At 41.3% G+C, this 24,125-nt stretch overlaps 1 protein-coding gene across 4 annotated transcripts in view; it reads left to right on the forward strand.

Moving 5' to 3' along the window:
• The window catches only part of DNAH3 (dynein axonemal heavy chain 3), a 168,937-nt gene that overhangs the window by 25,979 nt on the left and 118,833 nt on the right, over positions 1–24,125 (forward strand). For all 4 annotated transcript variants that reach the window (XM_007084114.3, XM_042971395.1, XM_042971393.1 and 1 more), the window contains 9 exons: positions 375–554; positions 5,345–5,481; positions 7,729–7,834; positions 8,018–8,196; positions 11,229–11,413; positions 12,623–12,746; positions 15,492–15,645; positions 16,431–16,575; positions 21,841–22,052. In XM_007084114.3, the coding sequence (XP_007084176.2) occupies positions 375–554; positions 5,345–5,481; positions 7,729–7,834; positions 8,018–8,196; positions 11,229–11,413; positions 12,623–12,746; positions 15,492–15,645; positions 16,431–16,575; positions 21,841–22,052 (1,422 nt within the window). The remainder of the gene's footprint in view (positions 1–374; positions 555–5,344; positions 5,482–7,728; positions 7,835–8,017; positions 8,197–11,228; positions 11,414–12,622; positions 12,747–15,491; positions 15,646–16,430; positions 16,576–21,840; positions 22,053–24,125) is intronic.

The raw sequence follows: 24,125 nt of genomic DNA on the forward strand, positions 1-24,125 counted from the left end.
CTAAAATAGCATGAAGGAAATAGAAACACATAAGTTCAGAAGTGAAAGAGATTATATCTTGCTAGAGAACAGAGAAGCTTCCTAGAGCAGGGACTTTTGAGCTGAATTTTGAAGGGTGGGAAGGATTTGGAAATAATTAATGCAGGAATATCTAAGCAAAGAAAATATACTGAATTAAAACTTCTGGAATGGGGGAGTGGATAAGCTCAGGGTGGGCTAAGCCATGCCCAGACCTTATGTGAACATGAACAGTGCCTGGTACCCTGCATTTCCTTTTCTGGTATTCATGTAATACTGTGAATGGGTAAAAATCACTCCTTTGATTCTGGAAGGCCCCATCTTGTGACAGCTGCCATATCTTATATCTCCTGAAGGATGGGAATGATTACAAGGAGCCCTACCAAGAGATGGAGTTCTTCATACCTCAGCTAATCATGATCAAACTTGAAGTCCATGAACCCATTATCATCTTTAATCCATCTTTTGATGACTGCTGGGAATTAATACACAATTCTTTCTTGGAAATTATTAAAAACTCTAGGGAGATCCCCAAGGTATAGTACTGACTTACTCATTTATAGTTTTATTTACTTATCGAATAAAATATATTTAAAGAGATTGTTTGTACAAGGTAGTCAGAAGAGTTTTTATTTTGAGAGCTCAATCCTGAGTATGCCTCCCGTGACCCCAGACAGAAGATTTGGGCCATAAAGAAATGTCCACGCATTAGAGAATTGTGCTTCTAATACAAGCATTAATGGGGCGCCTGGGCGGCTCAGTCCGGTAAGCGTCCAACTTCAGCTCAGGTCATGATCTCATGGTTCATGAGTTCAAGCTCCGCGTCCAGCTCTGCTGTGAGTACAGAGCCCACTTCGGATCCTCTATCCCCCTATCTGCCCCTTCCCTGCTTACATGCATGCTGTCTCTCTGTCTCTCTCAAAATAAACATTAAAAAAATTTTTTTAAGAATTATTTTGTCAGCAAGTAGAGTTCCCCTTTTCCTCAACATGACGCCAACTTCAAAGGGACAGATGTGTCCCAAGCCGTAACCAACTTGGGTTGACAATCCACGATGGAGCAACGCCATGAACTCACCAAGAATCTTCATGAAATGATACCTAATTTAGTTCTTGAAGTTGCATTTGTTTAACCACTGAAGACATCAAGGGGAGAGATTGAAGCTTCTCTTCCTGATCCAAGACCTTTCCAGCTTCCTTTCCAGGGTGGGATTGGTAATCATATTCCAGACACGTAGCAGACTTTTAGTGCTGGGCAGGATCACCCACATGAGTGTGACTCTTCTGTACTCTGTACTCCCTCTGGGTGGCTGAAGTGGCAAGAAGGCCAGTGTCCAGAGCCACACAGGAAAGGGAGCCATGGGGTGTTTTTCTCTACTTTTCTCCCCCTCCCTCATTGCCCAGGCATTATGTGTGATGCTTAGGTACTCTTAAGTACTCTTTTCTTTGCAGTCCTATGCTTAGAGGGTTCCAAGAGCTCAAGAGTAGAGTTTGGTGTTGTAGGGAAGCATGTGAGGCCAAAATGCTCTAGTCGATTTCACCAGATAACTCTAAATTTGGGGTTTCGAACCCAACCAAGCCTAGTTAACAAGAAAACTGGGTGTGTGGAAGGGAAAGAAACAGTGGGCAACTCTCCTACAATTGATATCCCTAGAAAGGAAATGAAAGAGAAGACCCTGTAATTTGGAAGGGTAAGTGTGGGGCTTGGGGACAGATAAAATACATACCACTCAAGTTCTCTTTCACTGATCTTGATTAGCAATGTTTGCAAGCAGCTGGGCCGGGAGAGCCAAGGGCTCATGTGGTCGCTCCTGCAAACACCCAGCAGGGGTGGTGGAATTCAGTGGATTCCCATGGCAAGAAGATGTAGTCACAGGTTATAGTGTGTACCAGGTTTGAAAGCTAGGCCCAAGTGAATGCCAATGACTTTATCAGACTGTGAGAAAAAGCAGCCCAGTCTCAGCATTCTCTATCTAGACATGCCCACAGCACTGGCTCCTGTGTCAAACTCCTCACACGATTCTGTCTCTGAACTGGGTATTGAAACTTAAATTTTTTTTTTTTAGTTTTTTAATATTTATTCATTTTTGAGAAACAGAGAGATACAGAGCACGATCAGGGGAGGGGCAGAGAGAGGGAGATACAGAATCTGAAGCAGGCTCCAGGCTCTGAGCTGTCAGCACAGAGCCCGACACAGGGCTTGAACCCATGAACCGTGAGATCATGACCTGAGCCAAAGTTGGACGCTTAACTGACTGAGTCACCCAGGCACCCCAAAACTTAAATTATTTTTAATGTTTATTGTTTTTGAAACACAACTGTTTTATTTATTTATTTATTTATGAAACACAATTTATTGTTTTTGAAACAGTGACTGGGTGCCCCATGAACTGGGTATTGAAACTGAGTGCCCCATGAACTGGTGCCCCAGGTGCCTCATGAACTGGGTATTGAAACTTTAAAAGAATAGCCCCTCAGGTTGAGTATCTAATAAGTATATCTAAGAACTGCAACAGACGGACATTACCCCTAATCCCTACCTTTCCTGCCTTTTTTATGGTTGAACATAAATATTATTTTATTTCATTTATTTTTATTGTTTAAGTGTTTATTTATTTTGAGAGAGTGAGAGAGAGAATCCCAGGCAGGGTCCATACTGTCTGGGCAGAGTCCGACGTGGAGCTCAAACTGACAAACTGTGAGATCATGACCTGAGCCAAAATTAAGAGATGAATGCTTAACTGACTGAGCCACCCAGATGTCCCTTATTTTATTTATTTTGGAAGTTTTATTTTAAAGTAATCTTTACACCCAATGTAGGGCTCAAAATCACTGTCCTGAGACCAAGAGTTACATGCCCTACCAAACAAGCCACACAGGTTCCCTTAAACATAAATTTTTTTAAGTTGGGAAAAATGTCAGCGTGAAGTTTTGAAAATAAGTTTCAAGGTATAGAAGGGAAGCCTACCTATGAGAAAGTTACTAAAGGAAAGCAAAGTACATATTAGAAAATATTTGTCTTGGCAAAAAAATTAAGACATAGATGTTGTAATACTGATTGAAATGAAAAGAGGTGAATGAGCGGCATAAATAAAATGAGGTGGGGTGAAATAAGGAAGGGTTTTCTAAAACTAAAAATGCAGCAAGGAAAAAAATCAGCATTAGCAGCCATGTCAAGACATTACTTTCGTAATCAGGAATACACACACAGACACAGACACACACATTACTATGGAGTCTCCCTGATGGGAGACTTTTCTCACTCAGAGTGCCAGGGAAATCCCAAACTTGGAGAAGTGTGCAGGCATAAGCACTGAGGGTGATGACAAGACCAGGAAGTCAGGGATCAGAGAGCCATGGAGATAAGAAGATTGTAAGAGTGATTACCTGGGAAGGGCACCATTGATCTCAGCTCAGTTTTACAGACTACTACGGAGCATGGGAGAACCTGCCACATTTAAAGGGCAATAAAAGGCATTACTTCCTCTCTTGACTGAAGACTTCTCAAGAAACAATCCCTTATGCTGTCCACATGTGATCTGTTGAGTGGCCTGGATGTACCAGTTGTGTGTCCCTAAACCATATCTTTTTCTTTTTTTTTTTTTTTTGTAATGTGTATTTTTGAGAGAGAGAGAGATAGACAGAGAGGGAGACAGGATCAGAAGCGGGCTCTGCACTGACAGCAGAGAGTCTGACACAGGGCTCGAACTCCCGAACTGTGAGATCATGTCCTGAGCTGAAATTGGACGTTTAACTGAGCCACCCAGGCACCCCTCTCTAAATCATTTCATCCATATGCTTGACCAATGCCCTATCCTCCATCTCCTTGGAGAAGGATCACTCCTCCACTGTCTGCAGCATGGCCACAGCAAAGAAGCTGTTTGTTCCTCTGCTGGCTTAAAAACCTTGGAATTGTCCAAAGAAGGAGGATACAGACCATTTACACTGGGCTTTCCCTCTTTCTAAATCAGTGTATTCTCATCCATGGTGTATAATTGCTGCAACCAAGTAGAGCACTCTGACAGTCTTTTCTGGGACCCATCACCGTAAGCTTTCTTAGGGAGGACATTGGGTACCCAGCACAGACTTGGCAGTCTTCTTGAATCATGCAAGTGAGAACATTTCCCAGGGATACACACATGCCATTTAGAAGTTGGAGTACTTGGGGCGCCTGGGTGACTCATTCGGTTAAGACTCCAACTCATGATTTCAGCTCAGGTCATGATCTGACAATTCTTGAGATCAAGCCTCACATCAGGTTCTGCACTGACAGTGTGGAATCTGCTTGGGATTCTCTCTCTCTCTCTCTCTGCCCCTCCCCTACTCATGTTCTCTCTCTCTCAAAAATAAATAAACTTTAAAAAAAAGGAGTACTTGAATTATCAGAAAAGATACTGTTCTAGCTATAGACTTTTTTCCCCCTCTGATCTGAGAGAAGAATCTAGTGTCTCTCCTTTTCTTCAGGGGAGAAAATGGAAGTTCAGAGAGAAGTAGCTTAGCTCAGGTCACATGGTCAATTAGCAGCAGAATCAGATTTAGAACCCATGTCTCCAATAACTTCATTAGTAAAAGCTGATCAGGGGGACAGGGAGCCACCACTATAATACTCATTCAGTCACACCATATTTACTGAGCACTTACTATGTGCCAAGCTCTTTAAAAAAATTTTTTTTTAATGTTTATTTTTAAGAGAGGGAGAGAGAGAGAGAGAGCGCGCCTGAGTGGGGGAGGGGCAGAGAGAGGAAGGCACAGAATCTGAAGCAGGCTCCAGACTCGAAGCTGTCAGCACAGAGCCCAACACAGGGCTGGAACCCACAAACTGTGAGATCATGACCTGAGCCGAAGTCAGATGCTCAATTGACTGAGCCACACAGGCGCCCCACTATGTGCCAAGCTCTTGTTGAACTCTTCACAACAGTGAAGAAGTCAGACACGATCCAGGCCCTCATGGTATTTATATCCCATGACAAACCTAAAAACGGCTCATTATACATTATTTCGTTACAGTTGTGCTGAGTGGGAAGAGTTCAGAATGTGAGCTTTAAGCAGGGAAACTTAACATCCTAACTAGAGGCCCAGGGGACTCTCCAGGGACAGGAGACTTGAAAGGGGCAGGGAAAGATGAGTAACCCAAGAGGGAGAGAAGAGAGGATAGAGGTAAAGGGACCAGGAGGGTGATCCTGGCACTATCCAAGGGGAAACAAGTGTCAATGCAACTGGTGTCTCTGGAAGGGAGTCCATTGCAGAAGATTTTACCTTTTGGTACCATTTCCCTTCCTGTGTCTTGTGGATGTGTCACTACATAAAAGTGGTTTCTAATCCTTTAGGTGGAATCTATCCTGTTCCCGGAGTTGAAAGGATATAATCTGATTCTTGGAACCATTAACCCTGAAGAAAAACTGGTTTCTGATTTTGTGAATCAAACCTTCGAGGTATTTCAGAAAAATCAAGTCGGCCCCCGCAAGTAAGTGGGTTTAGTTGTAACTTAGCCATTTTGGCATTGGTTTGTTTGTCATCAAATAAATAATCGCTGTTCCCATGCACCCAAAACACATCTGTAGTAAGAACAGCCAACACTTACATTGGAATTACTATTTATCCCCATCTTACAGATGAGGAAACTTTCCCAATGTTATACATCAAATAAATAAAAGAACCAGAATTCAATTACAGGTGTGCCTCCACTATCTGAAAGCTGCAAGGCCAGATAAGTTTTGGCATTTAGAAATTGCTGGATTTTAGCAAAGTAACATAATGCATATTTCAGATATTATGATGCAGCTTCAGCAAGATCTCAGGTCGCACCCCTTCATTAAATCTATTGATATTTCTGTAGTGAAAAATATGACTATTCACACAAGTAGCCTCACATTGGTTTACACCAGCTTTTGCTATCAAATGAATTTTGAAGCAGCTTTCTGTTTTCAGAGCTTTTGGACTTAGGAATTAAAGGAAATTGAGGACAAGTTATCTGAATGCTCCTTAATCATTGTACTGTAGGGGGGCACCTGGGTGGCTCAGTCGGTTAAGGGTCTGACTCTTGGTTTCAGCTCAGGTCATGATCTCACGGTTCATGGGTTTGAGCCCCGTAATGGGCTCCGCACTGACAGTGCAGAGCCTGCTTGGAATTGTCTCTCTCTCTCTCTCTCTCTCTCTCTCTCTCTCTCTCTCTCTTTCTGCCCCTCCCCCCTTCCTTTTATCTCAAAATAAATAAACTTAAAATCATCATACTATAGAATATCTCACAGTTGTTCATGTGAGCAGTCCCTAGTTTAGGGTGATCATTTATATAATACTGCTTCCAAACTGAGACACTTTGAGAGTGAAGAGGTATTAACAATTACCATGGTACAACAAGTGTAAATCTAAGCTGTCCCAGGAAAACCAGGATATATGGGTTTCCTGACTGCAGCTCTGTCAACATTTTATACCAGAAAATCCTGTATTGTGAGGAGCTGCTGTGCATGGTAGGATGTTTAGCATCATCCCTGGCCTATACCCATCTTCCCACAACGAAAATCATCCCCAGACATGGCCAAATGCCCCCTGAGTGGTCAAATCGCCCTCAGTTGAGAACTACTTCTGATCTAGTCTGAGAATCATAAATTCAGATTTGGAAGCTCTGCCCTTATGAGTTTGATTTGGGGACATCTATTTGAAACCTCTGTTCTCCCTGTTCTTGAAGTCTGACACAGTTTGTCTTTCTGGACTGACAGCTTTGGACTGACTGCTCCTCAGATTGTATCTCAGTTTTAGAATCTCTGAAGTGTTGGGGCACCTGGGTGGCTTAGTTAAACGTCCGACTCTTGATTTCAGCTCAGCGCATGATTTCACAATTTGTGAGTTCGAGCCCTGTGTCGGGCTCTGCACTGACAGCATGGAGCCTGCTTGGGATTTTCTCTCTCTTCCTCTCTCTCTCTGCCCCTCCTCCTCTCTCCTCAAAATAAGTAAAAATAATAAACATTTAGAATCTCTGAAGTGTTGGCCAACTCTTGGAAGTATACCACTGTGGCCCCAAAATTAATTCTGCTTACTTAATACCTTCTTATTTTAATTCAAACTTTTTTTTAAAAAGGTCTTATTTTTAAGTTATCCCTACATCCAATGTGGTACTCAAACTCACAACCCCAAGATCCAGAGTCACACGTTCTACTGACTCCGTGAGCCAGGCATCCTTAATTCAAACGTATTTTAAGTCAGAACATCCCAAACACATCCTCCTCCAATTTGGGAGAAACTGTCCAGCTATTTTTGCATGATATGACAGAGCAGAAAACTAAATTTATCCCATAGATGTTAGGTTCATTAGTTCCAAATTTTCATCTTAAAATTTAGACATAGGGTTTTAGAACTCGAAGAAAGGATAGGAGCTAATATGTTGGGCAAAGCATTTATTGCTTTATATGTATATTATTGTAGGTAAGCCTTACAGCAATCCTATGAGGTGTTACTATTTCTACTTTAAAGATACTGATATTTGGAAAAAAAGAGAAATATCTTGTCTAAGTTCATATAGCTAAGAAGTGGCAAGATTGGAGTTTGAAGCCAAAGTTCTGAATTCCCAGTTCACTGTACCTTTTGCAACGTTATATTTCCCTTTCCTAGCTAAGGCTAATTTTTACTATACTTATGTCTTCATTTTCCCCTCTGCCTAATCTGATTTGGTGACCTGCATTTGCTTGTCTGATTTTACACTCTTCAATTATGGAAGGTACTTAAATGTATACAAAAAATACGACGACTTATTGGATAACACGGCTGAACAAAGCATCACTGCGTTCCTGAAAGAAAATCACGATATCGAGGATTTTGTGACGGTAGGGAAAGTAATTTGATATATATCTTGGAGATGTGTGCTGCAGACAGTCCAATGAGTAGTCAGTGAATTTCAATACATTGTGCTGTGCTCAACATTGGACTGGGTTGGCTGGGGGTGAGGCTGGGGCAAAAGCAGGGAGGCTAAAGGCAAATCAAGCTACTGACTGTGCTCCTTTCTACAGAGGATCAGTAGCATAAAAAAGCGGAGAAATGAAATTGCCTCCATGCACATTACTGTGCCTTTGGCCATGTTCTGCCTTGACACCATGACCCTGAATTATGACCTGTGTGAGCGAGCCCAAAATTTGAAAGACCGTCTGATTCAATTCCAAGTGGATGTAAACCGGCACACCAATACCAGGTATCGTGATTGTGGGTAGAGAAGTAGCAACAGTATTTGGCATGAACGGGAGAATAGAAAAGTGGACAAAACTTGCACCTTCTATTAATGACCAGACAGAACTTCTAGCTCAAGTTGTTTTTGCCCCAGAGTGAGGGTGGCAGGGAATTCAGGTTCAGGCTAGAAGGTGATCAGTAGGGAAAAAACTACATGGGGCTTGGAACAGGAGTGTGGAAAGCATCCTGCAGCTAGCCATCTCTGATCTCTCAGTGTTTGCTTCCTTGGAGGCATCGTCAGGGAGATGCTGCCTCTTGGGTTTGGCCATCAGAGGTCCTCTCCCTGGCCATGTAGTACATTTTCAGAGACACAGGGTGCTTACAGGCACTCCCCTAGAACCACTCCTATGCAGGCTTCTGCTGTACAGATCTGAGGATTCTGTCATTTGGTCTTAATTAAGCTCTATGTCATACCTTCATTTCACTGATGACTATATATTAGTCCAAACGTTTTTGGTTCTAAGGAATAGAAGCCCAGACAGGTTGGCCAAAGTGGAAAAGGTAATTTGGGTCTCACGTGTTGAAAAGTTGAGGAATTGCTAGCTTCAGGCCATCAACACTACAATTAGGATGCAGTCTCTCTCCCTCTACTGGGCTTTCATTCTCTCTCAGGGTTTCTCCCGTTTGTGGGCCCAGCAGTTCCAGGCTTACATCCTCCCTGGTTCCCATCCAGAGGGGTCAGTGGTTTCTGTCTTTCCAGTTACCTCAAAAAGTCCTGGCCTGTGTGACACTAGCCTGACTTGGGTCTTTTGTGCAGCACTGAACCAAATGCCATGGTGAAGAAGATGGCTTAGATCGGGTGGCAGTCCCATCTCTGGGGTGGATGTCTGCCCTATGTGAACCATGTGAATTTGGGGTGGGGGTACCCCAAGACTTAGGGTGTAGTTCCCAGAAGAGGGAAAGATGCTAAGAGGCTGGGAGACCAACCATCTGGGGTCTTTCTTATAAGAGCACTAAACCCATATATGAGGGCATAGCTCTCATGACCTATTTACCTTCCAAAGGCCACCTCCAAATACCATCACATTAGAGAATAGGTTTTAACATAAGGATTTTGGGGGCACACAAACATTCAGCCTGTAGCAAAAACACTAGTGCCCAGTGTGTGGCTGTATTTGAAGCCTAGGCCTTGAAGGAGATGATGAGGTTAAATGAGGTCATAAGGATGGGATCCTAATCCGATAGGGCTGTTGCCCTTGTAGGAAGAGGAGGAGGCACCAGAGCTCTTTCCGCCTCTCCCCACATGAGGACACAGTGAGAAGGCAGCTGTCTGCAAGCCAGAAAGAAAGCCTTCACTAGGAACCAAATTGGTCGGTACTTTGACCTTGGACTTCCCAGCCTCTAAGAACTGTGAGAGAATAATTTCCTGTTTTTTAAGCCATCCAGTATGTGATGTTTTGTTATGGTAACCCAAGCTTACTGTTAGAATACCCAACTAAAAATGCAAAGGAGGCTGGGACGTGTAATGTGGCTCTGAGTCCAAGAAGTGGAAAATACTATGTAATATTGAGCCTATGTAGTACAGTAGATAATTTTTCTCTGCAGAAAGTTTCTAAATTGTGTAGAAATTCATTTTTAAGATCCTGGAAGTGTCTGCAAAGATGTTTTAATCATTTTTTCTTCAGTTTGATGTAATTAGCTTCACTATAGAGGGGTCTCTATACATTAAGAAGGAATATTGAGTGTCAACTATACTTCAGTTGAAAAAACAAAAACAACAAAAGAAGGAATATTGAGGACTGAAAATATTGGAACAAGTGGTTTTTATAATGCATGAATGTCAACATGTAATAATCAATTACTAATAAAAATTATGATAGCTATTGCTAGCATTTCTTGAGGGCTACTATGTGCTAGGCATGGATGTATTACAGGCAGTTTGTTCCTAATTATAATTAAAATACTGATGATGGTCATCGCTGGCTTTTGCTTAAGTTAGGGACATTCAAATTATCCTTAAATAGCATCCTTTCTTGGGGCACCTGGGTGGCTCAGTAGGTTAAGCACCTGCCTCTTGGTTTCTGCTCAGGTCATCTCAGTTTGTGAGAGCCTGCTTGGGGTTCTCTCCCTCTTTCTTTCTGCCCTTCCCCTGCTCGCTCGCTCTCTCTCTCTCAAAATAAATAAACTTTGAAAAAAAAGATAGCGTCCTTTCTCATAGTCTTGTGTTTGGGAAGCAGGCAGTTAGGTCTAGTGGTCCCAGTGGTTGAATGTCACTTTCTCTTTGCCAACCAGGAACTACCTCTAGCACATGAGGATAAACTCGCTGACATACTATAAACAGTAGTGATTACCATTCGTTTAGTGTTCTACTTCAGCGTAAAATTCAAGGAATTGCTATTGCTGGTGGTGGTGGTGGTATTCTTGTTGTTTGGGTCTAAATCTGGATTCTACCCATGGCATATCTGTTAAGAGTACAAGCTTTGGAATCGTTTGAGCCAGGGTCACATCTTGTCCCTGACACCTCCACAGCATGTTGCTTTGGACAGAGTTACTCAGCCTTACTTTCTTCCATTATAAAATGTTGATAATAACAGTCCCTACCCCTTAGAATTGTTGTGAAGTTTAATATATATATATTAACATATATATATATATGTGTGTGTATATATATATATATATATATTTACCTATTTACCTATATATATATATAATGTGTGTATATATATATATATACACACAGATATGTGTATATTATGTATATATGTATGTATGTATACGTAATGTATACATATATATATATATATTCACTGATTAGAATAAGGCATGGCACATAGTAAAGGGCTTAAAACCTATGAGATGTTATTTCCTTTACTATTGTTTGTATTCTTGAGGTGTGGTGTGCACATGAATATTACCTATCACAGATCTGCAGGTAGAGAAAAGTTGGAAACCATTGTTCTAGTCTCCAGATGAGAATTATACCTGTTTAGCATAAACGTCTTAAAAGAAAGTGATTTTAGATGGTAGAGATGATGATGGCTGTTCCTCTCCCTGTAGCATTTGCAATCAGTACAGCACCATTGCAGACAAAGTCAGTGAAATTCCTGCCAACACTGAGGAGCTGGTATTCCTCATTGAATTCTTAAAGAAATCCAGTGATGTCACGGTGTTCAAACTCCGGAGGCAACTTAGAGATGCAAGTGAACGGCTAGAGTTCCTGATGGACTATGCAGACTTGCCCCGTAAGTCCAATGACATGTAGATTTATGTGCAAACGTACATGTATATTTATATTTTTAGAGGTAAGGAGTCAGGAAGGAGAGTCGGCAGTCCTACCTCTAAATGTCAATATTGGGAGTGCTGCTTTTCAAGTGTCCTTATACGTTAGAAGCACCAATTCCATGGTCTTATCCTCAGGAATTTGAATCAGACAAAGGGATTTCTTATTGTTAGACTAAAAGAAGAAATATCTAGGGACTTGAGTTCTTAGATGCCTGTCCTGGTATCTTGTGTCTGGTTTCTGGAAAAAATCACTTCCAAATGCAGAGTCCTTTTATAAATGGATAGATTTCAGTTATCTATAATCTTAATACAATTTCACCTTTGAGGAGAGGCCAGGGCACTTTCCTTCCTGCTCCTGAATATCTTTAAAGGAAAGAAATGGCCAGAGCCCTTTCAAGGCTTGTTGAGCCAAGTTAGAGTTTTGTAAGGACCAGGTTCTGAGGGAAAAACTGATACACTCTCCACAAGCCAAGTTTTCAGATCCTCCTTCCATCTGAAATACCTGTGAATTTACCTGGTGTTCATGGTATTTGGGGGAAAGAGTGATGGGAGGGAGAGATGGGTACTGGGACTGAGAGAGGGGTTGCCCTAACCATCCCCCTGCACATTCATGAGCTGTGCCCTTGACCATGTGAACACACACTGGACCTCTGCTTCCTACATTCTTCAGGGTACAGAGAGAGCCCAGGACATTTCAGCTGACCTGAGCCTTAGAGTGATACTGATTTTATTACTGACATTTAACTAGAAGGGAGACTGAGACTCAGATGAGGTGACAATTTAAAGAAATGGAACTTCAGCCCAAGTTTCTACTCTACTCAGACGCACCCTGGGAAAGCAATGAAGCCTAATGGTTAGAACATTAGCTTTAGAGTTGGTTAGACCTGGGTTTGAAATCGTCTCTGCTGCCTTCTAGTGGTGTGACCTTGATTACTTGGCTAAACTTTGTTTCCCATCTGTAAGAACAAGGATGATAATACTGTTGCCCTTCTAGCCTGGCACTTGGTAAGTGCTCGATAAACATTGGCTATCATTCATCCATAATGGGCCCATCCATTCATTGCCACCCCCACACCCACTTCTGTTGACTTCTTGTTCTGCTGAATTAATTCCCTGAATGCTGACCTATGCTGAACAGTGTCCTGGAGCAGACTGTATGTGTTTTGCAGAAGAGGACATCAAACTGAACAGCACTCTTTTCCTCTGGCCAGACCAGATTGAAGATATCTTTGAAAACAGCCGAAACTTGCTCCTTAGCAAGAGAGATCAGGCTGAGATGGACCTCATTAAAAGGTACAAGGAGAGTCTGAGGTTATTTCAGAAATGATACCCAGCTTTGTAACACACTGCATGTTTCTGGTTCTGCCTAGAGCCCCCCCACCCCCCACAGGAATGCGTGGGCGAAAGCTGAAGACAAATGGTGGAGAAGAAATTTCCTTTTGTTTCCCACTGAGGGATGTTCTCTTTAAGCCTGCTTCACTGTGGTGACCCTGCCAATGCCTTCTCTCCCTGCTTTGAACAATTGGAATTTGGTGGTACAGAGAGAAAAAAGACAAAAATAGTGGCATGTAATAATGGCCTCACAATAATAATAGCAAAATTGTCAGCCTTACATTGGAGACCACAGATCTCTGAGTTATCAAGACAGGGATAATAGAGGCATGGTAGGAGGCTGAGAAATTGCCTATTTTGCAGCTGGTCTTGTTCAATGCTAATGTGGCTGTATCATTTATTCATTCATTATTTGTCAATTCAACCAGTATTTATTAAGGATTTTTACTATGGGCTGTGCTGTATTCTAGACATGTAAGTGTGTTTGGCTGCTAAATAAAGATTTTAATCCAGAGGCAGAGAAAATATAGGCATACTGAAAAATCAAAAAATGTTGAGTGAAGTGGGCCAAGTGCCACGTACAGGGCAAAGACATGCACGCAAGCACACATACCCATCCCAGCTTCTAACACTTGGTTTGTGAACTGTGGTCATACCAGTTACTATCCCCTTCACGTGTGAAGTGCCCCCTGCCCAACCTTAGGTCTTATAGTCCCTGAAAATACTTAGAAGGAAGGAAAAATGTAGATAAAAGAAATTTCTACATAGAATGGGAGTTTGGGCTGAAGGAGAAAATGTGCACACAATTTTTTCTTCCAGTGGCCTTTTCTCTCTACCTAAATGAATACTGTCCTCAGAACCTAGAACTAGCCCAGTAGGTGGTACTGAAAATTTTTAATTAATAAACTTTATTTCTTGGAGCAGTTTTAAAATTCACAACAAAAGTGAGAAAGTACAGAGTTCCCATTTACCCCATGGCCCCTTATGCACAGCCTCCACCATGGAACTGATTTGCAGGTTCGTGAACAGGAGCAAGTTTATCTTTTTGAGCCTTAGTGTCCTCATCCAGAAAATGGGATAACAGAGTCCATCTCAGATCATATCATTTACTGAGACGTATCATTGTGCAGAGGGATGAAATGAGACGATGTGATATTGTGCCTGAGTGGTACCCAGCACATGGTAGGTATTCAGAAACCATCCGCTTCCTTCATCCTTTGAACAATGACTTCTTTGGGGAAAAAAATCCCCAGACCACAGCCTTGCAAGCATACTCTCAGTGCTCTAAGACTATTCAGAGGCAGCAAATGCTGTTAAAGTTCAGAGGAGTGACGGTGGCTCTGGGAGAAATGTGAACTGTCATTTATGGTGAGAGGAGAACACTATTGGAGGGGCGACTCTTAGCCTGATGGCATGACTGGTTCCTGAGCTCTCAACAGCGGATTCAGCACAAGAGCACCTCTAGGAGAACCCCATAGCCCTGGGTCCAGCCTTCTCTTTGGTGAACTCTTAAAACTCACGTCCATCATTCTTGCATTAGTGCTGAGAACAATGTGTGAGGAGGGCTGAGCAATATTCATTGATTCATTTGTTGTCTGTGAAAGCAACCCCATTCCCTCTCTAAGAAACTTGACCTGTTTTCCCAGCCCACATTAATTTTTGGCTTTGGTGCTAATTTTTCTCCATTTGCTATCCCCATCTCAGTTCCCATTGTTCCCTTGGCCCAAGGGGTCATAGTGGCTTCCCTGTAAGGCTACCCATATTTCACCTCTGTAGGTAGTCTCTTCATTAAAGCCTCTCTCTGTGGACATTGGAGTAAGTTCCATTTCATGCCAGAATTCTGACCAGTCCACCATCTTGAAATCCCTAAATTACCCTCTCTTAGACTCCCGGTGGTCCCACAAATACAACTCATTTACTCAACCTAGTTTCCCGAGTGCCTACTATTTACTAGTGACTGTATTATTATATGAAATATATGCCTATGTATTTATTATGGCCATGAAAATACTTTGGAAACTATAATGTGCTAAGCAATTATAACTCAACACTATATAATATAATCTACCTTGTTAGAAAAAGGGAAAAATAAATTTGTGACCTGCTTTGATGCTAAAAGGTCTTCCCTGATCATTTTAGCTGGAGTAGCCTTGTACTTCCATCCACTAGGCACTCTTCCCTGTTTTATTTTCTTCAAAATATTTATCACCATCAGAAACACAACATTTTATCTTTATGTGTGAATTTATCCATCCATCTCTCCACCCACCCACCCATCCATCCATGTGTATTTCTTGTCTAGGTCTCCTCAAACTAAAATGCAAGCTCCATGAGGCTAGTGTACATCAAAAATATGTCCCTGATGCTTAGAGCAGTCCTTGGAATGCATTAAGCCCTCAATAATAAATATCTAATGGATAACAATAATATGTGTATACATACATTTTATATATATGTATATAGTATATAGATTTCATATATGTGCACATGTATGTATTTACCAATACAGGAAAACATCTGGAAATGTTTAACCACCAATAGATTCATAGCAGGCATCTCTGAGAGGTAGGATCATAAGTTAATATATTGTATTATATCATACATCATATCAGATTCTCCCCAGGCTTGAGTATGAGTGAGCAATGCTGATACTCTGAAAATCAAATTGGAAAGTCCAGATGTGATTGGGATGTCCTTTGCTTTTAGGTGCTCAGAATTTGAGTCGAAACTTGAGGGATACAGCAAGGAACTGGAAGGGTTTAGGAAACGTGAAGTGATGACTACAGAAGAAATGAAGAACAATGTTGAAAAGCTTCACGAGCTTTCAAAGAACCTAGATCAAGCACTAGTGGAATTTGAGGTTTGGGGTCTAGGGGTCTGGGTTGGAGACTTATGACTCTGTCCTGCTCTCTTCATTCTGTTTCTTGGTTTTGCATTGTCCTAACATCACCTGTCAGGTAGATACTATTGATTGGTTGGTTGACCACTTCTTTCATTGGTGCTTTCAGCTACCTTTTTCTACATCCCTACATTATACCAGCTTTTTTGTTAGTTGCTGAGTGCACAAAGAAGAAATTACAGTAGAAAAATTGCTCACGTATTTTGAGTATTATGTGCTCAACAGTATACAAAGGGCTTCATATGCAATATATCACTTAACACCCATAACAAACCTTTGGGGTAGGCATTGTTATTGTCCCTATTTATCTCTATTTAAAATGGGAGAACTAAGGCATAGAGAAGCTAAGGCAATTTCCCTGAAGGTCAGCAAATAAGTTCTTTAACCATTAAAGTCCTTACTTTGAGGTAAGTCCACATAAGAAGGCAATATCATGTAGACAGCTAACGTACATAAGAAAATTGTGAAAATGGGGACGTGGATATGGTAGAGTAGGATCAAAGATGATGGAGCCAGTGTCAAATTATCCCAGGGTTTCATCCAGCTAGATCTTAGCTGTCGTGGTCCTCAGAGGTAGCAGAGGGACTGTCTTACTTGAGTCCATGCCTTATTTTTCTCTCTTGCTCTCCAGATGAACAAGCATCTTCCTCAACTTGGTGTTCAAAGCACTGAGGAATTTGCCATGGTGGCTTCCAGGGTTCAGAAAACCAGCCACCCAATAAACAGCATCCCCTTTTGCCCTGCAGTTGATCAATAAGGAAGAAGATCTGTTGGAAAAGGAGAAGAGTACCTTCCCTCTCCTGCAAACCGTGTTGACCAACAAAGGGCCTTATGAGCAGCTGTGGCTGACAACGTACGAGTTTAGCATCAAGTCAGAGGAGTGGATGAACGGTATGTTGCAGGCTCACTCTACTGGGACAGGGTAGGGATGAGATAGTGGATCCAACCTAGCCAGTTCTAGAATAGGGTTTGGACTTTAGCTTCAGGCTGGACTTTTTATCATATTCTTATACTCTAGAGTAACGCAGCCACACAGTCGAATTTTTCCAATGTGATAATGATGGAAAGTGGGGATTGAAGAGCCAAGACCTTTTGCTAGGGTAGAATGGAAGGGGCAGCCACCCAGAGCTGTGGATTGTGGAGAGGCAGGTGAGAGGAGAATAAGATGGCAGTTGCACTACTGTGCTGCTTCAAGAAAGGCCAGAGTGCCACAGATAACTGTAAACTACTCCTCTTTTTCTTTAGATCCTGGAGGCTAGAGAGAAATTAAGGTAGAGTCAACAGGACTTAATGATTGATCTCAAAGGGGCAAGGGGCAAGGAGGGAGAGGGGAGAAACTGGAGTGATTTCCAGATTATTAGCCCAGGCAGTTTGGTGGATATTGCCATCAGTGAACGAGAGAAGTGACAAATTTGTTGGGAAAAAAGACACATCAATTTGAATATACTGGGTTTAAGGTGTCTGCAAACATCCAAATGGGAACATTAACTAGCATTTGAGAAAATCAGCCTGAAGTTAAGTTATAGGTTTGGGGGGGGGGGTGATTTATATTGGGAAATGATTGAGTATAGATTACAAGTAAAAGGCATGAATGATGTCACCTGGGGAGAGGGCATAAGAGCAGAGGACAAACACAGGGACCCTTAGAGGTGAGCCTTCAGTTTCCAGTGCCGCAGTTATTTCAAGCACAACTGTGATGAGCATCTTTGTACCAGTTTTCTGGATGCAATTTTGATCGTTTTCTTAGGATAAATTCCTGAAAGTGAAATGGCTAGATCAAAGCTATTGTAATGAAAATTACTAGGATTTTAAAAACTGGTTGTTGATGATGATGATATTGTTACGGTCTTCCAGAAAAGTTATGTTTTATTACCCTTCTAGCAGCACTTGAGTGCCCATTCTTCACACCCTCAATGAACCTGAGAAATAATAGCTTTGAAAACTTTTTGCTATAGATTTATTTATTTATTTATTTATTTATTTGTTTGTTTGTTTAGTTTTGTTGATTTAATGTTTATTTTTCATTAAAAAATTTTTTTTAATGTTTATTTGAGAGAAAGAGAACGTGAGCAGGGGAGGGGCAGAGAGCGAGGGAGACACAGAATCCAAAGCAGGCTCCAGGCTCTGAGCTGTCAGCACAGAGCCCAACGTGGGGCTTGAACCCATGAACCACAAGATCATGACCTGAGCCAAAGTCAGACGCTTATAACCGACTGAGCCACCCGGGCACCTCTGTTGATTTTATGTTTAAATTGGCATTTTCTTTTTCATTTAAAAAACTTGCATTTTCACTGATGCTCTTAAACTTTCCAGGTTATCAGTCATATCTAAACAATATATTTTACCTTTATTTATTTTCTTACCCCTTTATTTATTCACTGTTCTGTGTTGACCAGCACTTCCAAAATAAACAGTGGTAATAATGGGCATCTCTGCCTTCTTCCTGATTTTCATGGGAATTCTTGCAGAGTGTCACCTTTAAACATGATGCTTTTCATTGGTTTAAGATACAAAATTTTTATGGTGTCAGAGAAATATTTATAGTTGACCAAGTCTTTTTATTACAAAGAGATACTGTATTAAAATTTTTTTACACTTAGGGGCACTTGGTTCAGTTAAGAGTCTGACTTTGGCTCAGGTCATGATCTCACATTCGTGAGTTCAAGCCCTGCATCAGGCTCTATGCTGACAGCTCATAGCCTGGAGCCTGCTTAGGATTCTGTGTCTCCCTCTCTCTCTGCCCCTCCCCTGCTCCCACTCTGTCTCTCTCAAAAATAAAAAAAAAATTTTTTTTAATTTTTTTACGTTTAATTTTTTTAATTCATATACAACAAAAAGGACTTTTTTGGTATATAAATGTTAACACATGTATAGATTCACCACGATCAGAGAGCAGAAGTTTCATCATTTCAGTAAAATTTCTTGTACTGCCCCTTGTAGTCACACTCTCCCCTCAGCCAGAAGACCTGGCATTGTTGAGCTCTTCATTATTACTATAGTTTTGTCTTTTTGAGACCTTTTGAGAGTGCTTCTTTCACACAGCCTACTACTTTGAGATTCATCGAAGTTTTTGGATATATCCATAGGTCCTTCCCTTTTATGCTAGGTAGTGTTCCATTGCATGGATATACCAGTTTGTTTACCCATTTATCCACTGGTGGATATTTGGGCTGTTTCCAGTTTTAGGCTGTTATGAATATAGCTGCTATAAACATTCATGCATGAGTTTTTATGTTAACATAAGTTTCTGTTCTTCTGGGATAAATGCTTGGGAGTAGATTGCTGGGCCATATTTAAAGTTTATATATAACTTCATTTCAAAAATGCCTTGTAAAAGCAAAGTGTTCCTAATTCTTCCCTTCTATCTGCTGTGTCATTTCTGTTCTTCATTACACCTGTATATAAACTGTAATCATCAAATATATTGTTGCTCTTATTATTTTGAACAAACTGTTAGATCATCTAGGAATAAGAAAAATCAAAGTATTTATTTTACCTTCACTTATCCTTTCCTTAATGCTCCTCCTTTCTTTAAGTAAATCTGTGTTTCTGACAAATACTTTTCCTTCTTTCTGAAGAACTTCTTTTAACATTCCTTGCAAGGTACCTACTGGCAAATTCCCTCAATTTCTCTCTGTCTGAGAAAGTATTTGTTGCTCCTTCACTTCTGAAGGATAATTTCTCAGGATAGAGAATTTTAGGTTGGTTGGGTTTTTTTCTCTCAATACTTTTAATACTTCATTCCACTCTCTTCTTGTTTGTGTGTTTTCTGAGGAGAAGTAGAATGTAAGGCTTATTTTTGCTTCTCTAAAGGTATGGTGTTTCCCCCTGCCTCCCCGCCCCCCCCCCACCACTGGCATTTTTCAAGTTTTTTCTTTAACTTTGATTTTCTACAGCTTGAATGTCATATACCTAAGTGTCATTTTTGGCATTTATCCTGGATCTGTAGCTTGGTGTCTGACATTAATTTGGAGGAAATTCTCAGTCAGTAATGCTTCACATATTTTTTCCATTTCTTTCTCTGCTGCTTCTGGTATTTCCATTACCAGCGTGTTACACATCTTGTAGCTATCCCACAGTTCTTAGCCTTTCTGCTCCATTTCTTCCCCCATCTTATTTTCTTTTTAACTTTGCAAGTTTCTAGTGACATATTCTCAAACTCAAAGATTCTTTCTTCAGCTGCATCTAGTCTACTAATGAACCCATCAGGTATATTCTCATTTCTGTTACAGTGTTTTTGCTCTCCAGCAAAGATTTCATTATTGTTGTTATTTAGACTTCTTGGATCACCTGTATAAACAGTCATGTCATCAGGAAAACTAAGACATTTTATTTCTTCTCTTCCAATCTGTATGCCTCCTCTTTCTTTTTCATGCCTCATTGTACTGTCTAGGATTTTAAGTAAGATGTTGATAAGGAATTATGAGAGTGAAAATTCTTGCTTTGTCTTAGGGAAAAAGTATTCCATCTTTCACCATTAACTGTTAGGGATCTTTCTTTCTTTCTTTCTCTCTATTCTTTATCCTTTTTGTTTTGTTTTTTTTTATAGAAAAGCCTTAAATTTTATTTATGTATTTATTCATTCATTCATACATTCATTTGAGAGAGAATGAGCAGAGAAGGGACCGAGAGAGAGGAAGGACAGAGGATCTGAAGTTGGGATTGATGCAGGGCTCGAATTCATGAACCACAAGAGCATGACCTGAGCTGAAGTCAGAAGCTTAACTAACTGAGCCACCCAGGCACCTCTGGTTTTGTTTTTTAAAATCACTTTGATATAGTATGATTGACATGTAAAAAGCCGTACATATTTCCAATATACAAGAGTATGGTGGTAGTATAGGTTTTTCATAGATGCCCTTTATCAAGCTGATAACCTTCTTTCTATTTCTAGTTGGTTTAGAGGTTTTTATCATAAATGGATACTGAATTTTTTCAAATGCTTTTTCCACATCTGTTGATACTATCATGTGATTTTCTTTTTTTAGATTGTTAATAGAGTATATTACATTGTTTGATTTTCAAATATTAAACAAGCCTCACATTACCATGAAAAACCCCAATTGGACATGGTGTATTATTATTTTTATGTATTTCCTGTACACTATGTACAATTCAAAAAGTTTTAATTTAAAAAAATTTTTTCTAATGTTTATTCATTTTTGAGAGACAGAGAGAGACAAAGCATGAGCAGGGGAAGGGCTGAGAGAGAGGGAGATGCAGAATCCGAAGCAGGCTCCAGGCTCCAAGCTATCAGCACAGAGTCTGACGCAGGGCCTAAACCCACAACCTGTGAGATCATGACCTGACTGAGCCGAAGTCAGATGCTTAACTGACTGAGCCACCCAGGTGCTCCAAAGAGTTTTAATTTTTGATCACTCAACTCACAAATGTTGGGCTGATGAAACAAGTTAAATTAACGAAGCTTTATTTAGTCTTGGTAGCCATGAAATAAGAGTGTTTTTGAGTAAATTAGCAACATCATGACACAAGAGTTAACACCGATTTGATATATCCATGGGGAAGAAAGCAGCAGCATGGAAGGATTTTGACCAAATGTGAAGCCCAAATGCTATAGGATCCCTATGAAGAAAAGGAGGAGAAGGAAATTAATGTTTTGGTGCACTTTTTTTTTTAATGAGGGGTCAATTTTTGTTTTGAAAAGAATCTTTTTACGATACTTTCAAACTTACACAAAAGTTGCCAGAGCTATACAAAGAACTCCCATATCCTCGTTCACCCACATCCTCCAGTTGTTAATATTTCACAGTATTTGTGGAGCACCTTTTACTGCTTCTGTAATGGCATCTACAGCCAGGGCTAACAACTGACTCCATAACTACACTTGCATTACACAGCAGGCGTTATGTTGTGCTCGCCACTTTACTTACCTTGCTTACGGTCACTTGCCAAGGTATCCGTTATTACCCCTGTATCGTAGGTGATACTGTTGAGGCTTAGAAAAGTTGAGACAAACATGCTCAGTGTTTCATTGGCTAAGGAGAGGTTTTAGATCCAGACCCCACTCCAAAGCCTATGCTTGTTTCCATATCCATACCATAGATAGGCAGAATCCTAAATTCAGGGAATTAAAGGTGTACCCATGACTAACATCTACTTGGTGGTCTGACCCTTCTCTCATGATTTCTATTTCAGGACCCCTCTTTTTGCTGAATGCTGAGGAAATCTCAGAGGAAGTAGGGAATATGTGGAGAACAATATATAAATTGACCAAGACTCTAGCTGATGTACCTGCACCCAGGCGGTTAGCAGAGAATGTGAAAATGAAGATTGAGAAATTCAAGCAACACATCCCTATCCTCAGCATTTCCTGCAACCCAGGGATGAAAGACCGGCACTGGCAGCAGGTGCCTGTCACTGTCCACCTCTAGCCAGCCAGTCAATGCCTATGCCTACCTGGTCCTGGTCGCCCTTTGGAAGGCAGGAACCATTACTGGGTCAAGCCTCTCCTTTCTGAAAGGAGAATCTGCTTGAAGCCAAGGGGTTAATAATGGGAGGGAAAGTCTTTTAAAGGAAGGGAATGGGCAGGATACAGGATGAAATGCCTGTCTCTCCACATAAACAGGTTGACCCCTTTCTTTGGAGACCCCATTATTGATGATTGAATATTGCTTCAGCCAGTGGCTAGAAAGACTCTTGTAGTCTGCTTTTGTAAGCAAGTGGCTGCTCAGGACCCTAAAGGATGATAAGGGCATTGAGTTACAGTGAGAGGGGCCTGGGTTTGTCCCTTGATGAAGGACACACAAAAGAGAAAGCCATGCCTTTTCCTGGGGCCTCTTGACAATGCCAGATGATTCCTGCTTGGGCCAATGATATTGTAGAGCTTCATCGTCCAGCAGGCTATGTTCGGAAATAATACCTCACTCTTCTTTCAGCCCTTTGAGTCTATAAATGAGAATAATAAATATTCTCCTCTAAAAATAGTTGGGACTTTTATAAGCAACTAAGTGTGAGGGTGATAAGTGTGGTGTGAACACTAAGCAGAAAAAAGAAAACTGACTGTGTTTCTAAAATAATCATCACATTCAAGGGCTAGAAATGGCCTTGAAACGTCCTCTACCAGGGAGTTGGAGTTGAGACTGCCTCTCCATAGGCAGATTTCTCTGTGACTTGGCCTAGAATTCCCTCTTTCGGAAACATGCACAAGACTGAGGACATGTCTCTGGAAGGACCTAATCTGAGAGCACACCCATTACCTTCCAGAGAATGAAGTCTGAGCTGAGAGCATTTTGATCTCTCTGGGAAAACCAAGATCTTGATATGTCAGAGATTCTGGATTTTTCTGTAAAGTAGAACTGCTTTCAGTTTCCCAGAAAGCCTTGAAACTAAACACCTAAGTAAAGGGTGTAAAGGAGGGCAGGGGAGAGGTCCTCTTAGGAGACTTATGGTCTTGGGCTGTCCCAGCAGAGAGGGCTGCACAGGAGCACCTGCCCCCACTTGGTGCTCATAGGGTGCCCCTATGGACCTAGCCTGACTAGTACATTGGCCCATTTGGAGGGTTGGGGAGGTTGGATAGACAAGTGGCCTTTGGTGTAGTGCTAGGTCTCTCCAGGAGATGGCGCTATAGAAAGTGCCCTCATCAATGGCCATTAAAAAACCCCTCAGGAGACTCGGAAAGCCGGCTCCTCCACCTGGTCCTTTCCCTTTGATGATGCTATTCCCACATGTAGACACTTTAAAAATCCCAACCATTCCTAGACATTCATAATTCTCATTTACAGATCACTTAGATGGACAGAATGGGAAAAATTCCTTAGAAGAATAATAACAATAATAGCTCAAACATAGTTCATACCAACTATGAACTAGGCACTGTGTTGTATACTTTGTGTGGATTCCCTCATTTTATCCTGTCAACAACCCTTTGAAGTAGGGATGATCATCTCCACAGATAAGAAAACTGAGGCTTTGGAGAGAATAAGTAAATTGTCATGTGACTAGTAAGTGGTGGAAGAGGGAATTGGAATCTAGGTCTATGACTCAGCCTAGATGGGGGAAATGGGGAAAGAAATATCAGGTCAGAGGGGACAGTAAGCTGTAGGTAAGAGTGGAATATAGCCCCAAGAAGGTGGCTCCTGAAAAATGAGCCCCTAAAGTGGAACCCCAGTGGGCTGAACAGTTACAAGTGAGCTCAGACAGGAAAGAGGCCACCAGATACATAAAAGGGGTGCCCACAGTCAGAGGCCTGTCCTGCCTGCATTGTAGGTCAAACCACAAGCCACCCTAGTGACAGCCACCGGCCTAGGGGAACCATTCTCTGCCCAAATGCCTAACTCAAGAGATCCATTTGTACAGGTTCTGGCTCAGGCAGGGGGCTCTGAAGGCTAAACCACCTCTTGCTGTCAAGGCTACCAAATGTAACTTCTGGGGTCATAGGGTGGCTGTGCTGTGGTTTCTGACCATTTCCCAGAACTTAAGCA

This window comes from Panthera tigris, chromosome E3 (assembly GCF_018350195.1).
Source record: "Panthera tigris isolate Pti1 chromosome E3, P.tigris_Pti1_mat1.1, whole genome shotgun sequence".
NCBI lineage: Eukaryota > Metazoa > Chordata > Mammalia > Carnivora > Felidae > Panthera > Panthera tigris.